This window comes from Triticum urartu, chromosome 7A (genome assembly GCF_056163025.1).
Source record: "Triticum urartu cultivar PI428250 chromosome 7A, HENAU_Tu73, whole genome shotgun sequence".
Lineage (NCBI taxonomy): Eukaryota > Viridiplantae > Streptophyta > Magnoliopsida > Poales > Poaceae > Triticum > Triticum urartu.
Window position 1 is genome coordinate 396,887,240 of NC_141879.1, and position 8,030 is coordinate 396,895,269.

The following is an 8,030-nucleotide window of genomic DNA, read 5'->3' on the forward strand; positions in this document are numbered from 1 at the left end:
CATACAGGATTGAAGGGGGGCCAATATATCTTAATGCTATGGTTGGGTTTTACCTTAATGAACGTTAGTAGTTTTGGATGCTTTCTAATAGTTCCAATCATAAGTGCATAGAATTCCAAGTCACGGATGACATGCTAGCAGTGGCCTCTCCCACATAAAACTTGCTATCGGTCTAGTAACGTAGTCAATTGCTTAGGGACAATTTCGCAACCCCTACCACCACTTTTCCACACTCGCTATACTAAATTTATTGCTTCTTTACCTAAACAGCCCCTACTTTTTATTTATGCGCTCTTTATTATCTTGCAAACCTATCCAGAAAAACCTACAAAGTACTTCTAGTTTCATACTTGTTCTAGGTAAAGCAAACGTTAAGCGTGCATACAGTTGTATCGGTGGTCGATAGAACTTGAGGGAATATTTGTTCTACCTTTAGCTCCTCGTTGGGTTCGACACTCTTACTTATCGAAAGAGGCTACAGTTGATCCCCTATGCTTGTGGGTTATCAGTTGCTAGTTGCATTAACTCAACCAACAAAATATTGCATTGATTGTGTTCCCTCTCGTTCGTCGTGTTTGTCCCCTGACAGTTAGACATTGTTCCGATGATGTGATTGATGAGACTGATGAAGACACAATACTATCTTTAGAAGTGTCAGGCAAGCAACCCCCATTGAACATTGCGATACAATCCCACTCTCTTGCTCTTGCTCTCTTTTACTGCATTAGGACAACAACGCTTCAATTGTTACATGATGCGGTAGTTGAACCCCCTTTCCTTTGCATGACCTGTCTTTGCCACAGTAAATAGTTGAAACCCACTAGCATGAGTAGGAGTTGTTTGAGCCATGATGTGCCTACTCATTCATGCTTGCTTGTTATGCCTGCTATGCTTAGAGTTGTGTCAGGTCTGATTCATCTGGGATGGATTGGAATGGTGTAAACATGTCCTACTATGTGAGAGCTAAGTGTGTGAACACGATTTGGTAAAGGTAGCGATGAGAGGCCATGTAGCAGTACATGGTGGGTTGTCCCATTAGGACGTCCTCGGGAACTGAGTTCTATGTTTGTGATCCAGGACAGTTACTACCACACATTGGGCTCCGGGCACTCCAAGATCTCTCGCCTTATTAATCGCCTCGATTTCTGTCCAGGAGTTTCAACTAGTTTCTGGTGTTTGTAGGTAGTGCTAGTAGTCTACCAAGAGGCACCCGGTACAGGCGGGCTTGGGACAGACTAGGTGCAGTGGCATGGTCGAATAGGTGAGCCTCGGCCGAGCTCCCTTGCGGATGGAACCCGAATAGGTGATAAACCTGGACTAGAGTCTTGCGTGGTTAGTCAGGTCGTGGCCGACACCCTCGCTAGGCTTCTGCTAGAAGGTTGCCAAGATACATGAAGTGTACATGGCGGTAAATGGCGAGAGCGTGTGTGAAGAAGTACACCCCTACAGGGTTAACATGATCTATTCGAATAGCTGCGTCCGCGGTAAAGGACTACTAGGTTGCTTATGCAGTTCATAGACAAGTGAAAGTGGATACTCTAAAATGCGCAAGATAAGCATGAGTGCTATGGATGGCCTTCTCGTAGGGAGACGGGAGAAGATCCATAGTGGTGTATTGATATGGTGAATATGTGGACTCGTGTGCGCCACCTCAAAAGAGTTACCAGCAGTCGTAGTATAGGATAGCCACTGAGTCAAAGCTGGCTTGCTGCAGTTAAACTCCACCACCCCTTTGTTGATATTGATGCACATGTAGCTAGTTCTGATGTAAGTCTTGCTGGGTACATTTGTACTCACGTTTGCTTAATTTATGTTTTTGCAGAGAGACTTCAGTCTCACTAGTAGTTCTGTGTGGACTTCAACATTTAGCTTGTTACCTCAGCTACGATCTTGTACCCTTGGGAGGGTCTTGTAGATAGTTAGGCTTCTCAGCCTTTTTCATTTGTAGTTTTCTGTACTCAGACATGTTATGCTTTGGTTGCCTATATGCTCTGTATGTTGGGTCATGTGACCCATGATTGTAATTCTTATTATGTATGACTCTTCAGAGCCTTCTGAATAAATACTTTGAGTCGTAGAGTTTTTTTGTGATGCCATGATGTATTTGCACATATTGAGCATATTGTGTGTATGATTTTGAAATGCTTGGTATGTGTGGGATCCGACAATCTAGTTGTTTATTCTTGGTAGTCTCTCTTATGGGTAAATGTCTCCTAGTGCTTACACTGAGCCATGGTAGCTTGCTACTGCTCCGGAACACATGGGATGATCGGCATGTGTCCTTCTTTGCTCCTGTATCTGTCCCTTCGGGGAAATGTCACGCGTTGTTCCTTTAAGTCCTTGTAGCTTGACTTGGGTTCATACGCTGATGACCGACACGTGCATTGCTGGGTCATGTATGCCTGTCCCTGTAAGTTAGTGCCACCTTGGGTTTACGACTAGTCATGTCGGCCCAGGTTCTCTGTCATATGGATGCTAGTGACACTATCATATACGTGAGCCAAAAGGCGCAAACGGTCCCGGGCCAGGTAAGGTGGCACCCGTGGGAATACCGTGTGTGAGGCCGCAAAGTGATATGATGTGTTACATGCTAGATCGGTGTGACTTAGGATCGGGGTCCTGACATCCTATATGTGTCAACATGAGCCTTTCCACTAGCGCCTTGTTTTCTCGCAATGTCGCTCGGGCAAGGAATTCCTCTTTTTTAATCTTTCGGGGGCTGCTTGCACGCCAAAGGGAACCTCCTGAGTATCGTGCCTCGGGGGCTCTTACGGGACCTTGGGCCGCTCACCTTCTGGCCTTGACCACGACATTGTGACCTAGCATACCAACGACGGAAGAAGCCCGCCTGGGGACTAGGACCTATCGACGTAGAGCACTGAACCACCGCGAGAGCGAAAAGGGGGCCCGCACCCAAGCGAAGAGCGCGAGCGCCGCGTGAGCTGGAAACAATAATGCAAAAGCGCAAGTGCCATGATTCTTACACACCCCCGCGGGGCCCCTCATGATCTTGATACAGGAGGTCAAGCAAAAGGAAAGCCCCTAGAGGCCTGGGGCTCAGGAGGCACCAGCCCTGGCGACGCGACCCCTAGTCGGTGTCCTCCTTGACCCCAGCACAGCGGCGGGGCGGCTCCTCATAGTCGTTGTTGCTTGAGCTGTTCTCGGAAGGGGTGCCACCGCTGTTGGAGGTGTCGTCGGGGTGTCCAAGGGCAAGTTCACCGCTGAGGGCCTCGCCGCCGCGGTTGCTGCCCGCAGGGCAACACCTCAGGCGCCCGACATCTTCCCCGAAGATCTTGAGGAAGAGTGTCGCTGCACCGTCATACTTGAAGTGGAGGACATGCCTCCCCTTTGAGCCGCAGGCGCCGGCAATCGCTCCCCATCCCCGGGTCATGAAGACGTCGCCGGAGAAGGTGGCGTCGCCCTCCACCTGTGAGAGCTGGTTGCAGCACCCGTCGTGCTATAGCCACAACTTGATGGGTCCCCTCATCGGCAACTCTTCCGCCAGGGACCATGGGAGTCAGATCTAGGTGCGCGGTGGCGTCGCCACCCACACCACAAACTCGCAGGCTGTGGCGTCAGTGTGGGACCACGGGCGATGTGGAGGGGCGGCCGCCGCCTGCCTACCTCCGCGGCCACGGTCGCCATGGCTTCCGCTGCCGACCTCGCGGGAGGGGCCCTTGTCGCGGCCGCTGGAGGTGATCCGGACCCCCACCAGGGCTCGCTCACGCCTCTGGGGAACCACCGTCGGCGTCAAGGTGATCTTGCGAGGACGGCCTCGCCCTCTCTTTTGCGGAGGCGACGCTGCCCTCTCCATCGGGGCCTTCCCCTTCTCAGCGGCAAAGAACCTCCTCAACGGTGCCATGGAAGTTGTAGCAAGAGGAGAATGAGGAGCAAGAAGATGAAGACGGGCTGGGGCTTCGCCCCCCTCGCCCTCTTATAGGCGGTAGGAGGCCAACCGGCATCCTTTCACATTCGAGCAGTGATGGCCATCCAGGTGTGCGCCAGTCCCTTGTCAGCCTCAACGTTTTGCTGAGGCGACATGGGGAAGTGGAGGCATTCGCGTCTCGTCAAGCGCCATGCATCAACCCTGGCCCGCAGACGGTTAGGGACCACGGCGCTTCGACCCTGCCCCTTCGCTTCGCCTGGAAGCCAGCTCGGGCGCGCCTTGGATCCGGGGGCTACTGTCGGCGTTCTGGAAACCAGGGTACCCAGATTTGCCTGCCTGTGGCCGACGGCGTGGCTCCCTCGACGGCCTGGTACGGCCCATCCGCAAGGCCACCAAGACAAGACCATCGCGAGGGCCCTGGCCTCCGAGGCGGACGACACCAAGACCTCCGCAGGGGGCAGCCTCCCCAGGGACCTCCCGAGGAGCGGAGATTTCTATGCAGGTACCCAACCTCACAAGGCTACAGTGACGTGACCCATGACGACCATGGCCAGCCGGCGCAGAGGAGGCAGTTTCCGTTTTGGTGCTAAGGGAGCAAGGACAAGCGCGGATTCCCGGGAAATCCCCAAAGGTTTCCATTCCGGTGCTATAAGACCAAGACCACGAGCTCGGCAGGACGGAGATCATCACTGAGCCCACAGCTACGTCACGACCAGAAGCTTTGCAGGGGAAGACCAGCTTTCGTCAGGATTAGATATACTTCTTGTCCCCTTTCAAATTGGCCGTTGTGGGATTCCTTCCCGCCTAAGTTTTGGGGGAAGAGGACCGAGGCCACTATAAATATAGGTTAGCCACCACGGTAAAGAGAGGTCGGATCCCCGGATCAGATACTTTCACCCTCACCACCATAGCCCTCGCGAGGCTGTTCATCCCTTGTACTTGTTCATCCTCAGCCCCTCGTGAGGCCAATCCACCACAAAGTAGGAGTAGGGTTTTACACCGCAAGGTGGCCCGAACCTGGGTAAAGTGTCGTGTTCATCTTCTTCCCTGCTTGTGCGTGTACCCGACGAGGCTAGGCTGTAGGGCGATGAGCTGGAGGCTTGAGAGGTTGAGATCTTCGCACACGCTCGAGAGTTCGAACCTTCTTAGGTCTACGGAACCCTGAATCCGACAAACAACATATCATGTTAGAGTCAAATAAAAAAACTGATATTGTAAATCTAAGAACAATATGCACAAAGCATGAATATTTTCCAGTAAATTTTAACGGTAACATAAACACGGAAGAACGAGTTAATTTCACCAGAACTCTACTACTTATGTTCATTAATACGGGACATTTTGACCGTTCAATTTAAACTATCAAAACGTCATACGCTAGTAAACAGAGGGTGTATTTGACAGTGTGGTATTAATTTCTAACACCAATGTCATAATTCTAACTCTTCTCAAACTATATACGCTAACAATAGGAAGCAAGTCATCGTGATATTTGTTAATCATCAGCAAGTAACGGAGGTCAAAAACAAAACCGGATGGCTGGCTGCGAAAATTCTAAATGCACGGACTGGTTAGTGGGTTTTACGGGCGTATTTCAAACTAATCTTCTCTTCCTCTCTGATTTTGAGTGGGGGTGGGCCCCTCAACTACCCGATCAAAGCATGGCAATCAAGCCAGTCCGTTGTTCCCGTAAAAAAAAAAGCCCGTGCGTGTAGCGTTGCTCGGCTGGCTGTGAATTCTTCATGTCAGTGTCATGCTCATTGTGGTTTCCACACGAGCTCCTGATTTTGAGGCCACAAACATCACTCTTGTCTTAGCCACAGCATCTCCATCCAAATTTCGCGCATCATCTTCCTTCACACCACTACCAGCCATCCTCCCAGCCCAGAACCATGGCGGCCACGCTCTCCTCCGTGTCGGCCTCATCCAAGCACTGCTCCGTCGTCAGGGCTCAGCACTCGTCACTTCCTTCCATCCTCTCAACATCACCAGCCGTGGGTGCTCTTTTTTTCTCCCTCTTGATGTTTCTTTCATCCTTTGTGTTGTCTTGTTGATGCTCTCGTCTGTGATGGTGCAGAAGAAAACTGCCTTCCGTGGGGTTTCCTTGGTGGACAGCAGATGGTTGCGCAGGGGCGGCGCGCGGCGAAGGCTGGTGCAGGTGAATGCCAAGACCGCCGGCGCGGCCAAGAACATCGAGGTGGAGGTCGACAAGCCGCTCGGCCTCACCCTTGGCCAGAAGTCCGGCGGCGGCGTCGTCATCACCGTCAGTACTACCAGCCGCCCTCCTCTCCTTTCCTCCACCTTGGCTTCTCTTCCAGAAAATATCGGATCCGAATTTAGCTGCTTATTTTTATATACTTTATTTATACTTTACTATTTAAAGGAAAGAAAAAACAAAAACAATATGATGAATGTTAAACTGAATTAAACTAGATAGAAATTTAATCGACAAGGATTGCAATTAGCAGCTGGGATTAAAAGGGAACGGACTGGTTTGTGATTTAATCACGGTAGGGTGTGGAGTCCGGAGGGAATGCAGCAAGAGCAGGGCTCAAGTCAGGCGACCAAGTGCTCTACACAAGCAGCTTCTTCGGTGATGAATTGTGGCCGGCAGACAAGCTGGGATTCACCAAGACAGCCATCCAAGCAAAGCCAGACTCTGTATACTTTGTAGTAAGCAGGTATGCACCTCTTCTCCTCATTTTCTGCCTCCGAAGCTTTTGTTCAGATATCAGGATTTCAGGAAACTGAATTTCCCTGTAAGGTGGAGTTTACAAGATTCTCATTTTGCTCCATGGCAGAGGTGGTGGTGATATTGATGTGAAGCGCCTGCCCAAGAGGCCGGCGCCCCCTCGGTTTGGCCGGAAGTTATCTGATTCACAGAAGGTAAGATCAAAATAGTCCCTGGTCGCTACAGTGTGACTTCTTATAGGCCTCACTCAATATATACCTTCAATTTTCCAGGCTAGAGCAACACACATCTGCCTTGATTGTGGATACATATACTTTCTACCCAAGGCTTTTGAAGAACAGGTAAGATCAGACATATTTTTCCTTAATTCCATTAGCACCAATCAGCTTTATGTGCTCATTTGTAGTTTGCCAGCCTGATGACTTATGACCGATTTTCTCATATACTTTTTTTTTCAGCCTGATGAGTATGGCTGTCCCCAGTGCAATGCGCCAAAGAAGCGATTCGCGAGATACGACGTAGAGTCTGGGAAGCCCATTGGCGGTGCACTGCCACCTCTTACGGTGATAGTCAGTTTGGTTATCGGCATCGCTGGCATAGGGGCTTTACTTGTATATGGCCTTCAATAGGCTTGTTCGTCTCTTCAGAAATTTTGTTCTGGCCGACAAGCTCAACCGATTGCTCATGTACTCTATCTAACAGAAAATTCCAGTAATGAAGGGGTAAAATGCAACATGTTATGTTTGAGGCTAATTGCAGTCCAATATTCTTTGGATCATGTTGTCACCAGAGGCCAGTCACTTTTCAGAAATGTTTCTGGAGTCATGTTGCTCTCAACGCAGTGGTGATTTTCTGCAAAATGGTTGTGGGCATTCATGTGGTCTTGGTATTGAAAGACGTGCCTCATCTTGGCATGCACTAATATGTAAGACAGAAGCCCCTTTAATGAGTTGTTGCTCATGAAGTGATGTCGTAAAATTTGAAGAAATTCTGAATGAAGCGCATTTTCTTGTGAGATCGATTAGCTAAGCTTTGCCACACCCTCTTTTCCGATAAAGGACGCTTTTATTAACTCATAATGTAGCATCAAGTGGATACAAAGCATAATGAGCGACACCCGGCCTCTGTATAGGTAAGATGCACATAGCCTTAACAAAGAGTCTAGCAAAGTATGTATAAAAAACGACAAGTTGGCAACAGTAAAGCCATATGAGTCCAAAACTATGCCAATGTCGACGGAGGAGGTGGACCGATTCGGAGATTATGTTGCCACCCATGTTGGGTAAAAAACTCCCTGGCCACCTGCTCCAACCACATACATACCGCCTTGAACAGCGATTGATACTCCGTTCGTTGCAGCGTAGACCACATACGAAGCCAGTGCGTACAACGGTAAATAACCTGCATAGAAGAAGAGGTTTTGCCATTAAAAACACAATCGTTTCTACATAG

At 49.8% G+C, this 8,030-nt stretch overlaps 1 protein-coding gene across 1 annotated transcript; it reads left to right on the forward strand.

Annotated features, from left to right (window-relative positions):
• Positions 1-5,601: 5,601 nt before the first annotated feature.
• On the forward strand, positions 5,602-7,331 carry ENH1 (rubredoxin family protein). The gene is made up of 6 exons (XM_048686961.2): positions 5,602-5,880; positions 5,964-6,149; positions 6,401-6,567; positions 6,688-6,772; positions 6,851-6,919; positions 7,037-7,331. Exons 1-6 carry the CDS (start codon positions 5,779-5,781, stop codon positions 7,205-7,207), a joined length of 780 nt encoding a protein of 259 aa, XP_048542918.1. The 5' UTR covers positions 5,602-5,778; the 3' UTR covers positions 7,208-7,331.
• The last annotated feature ends 699 nt before the right edge of the window (positions 7,332-8,030 follow it).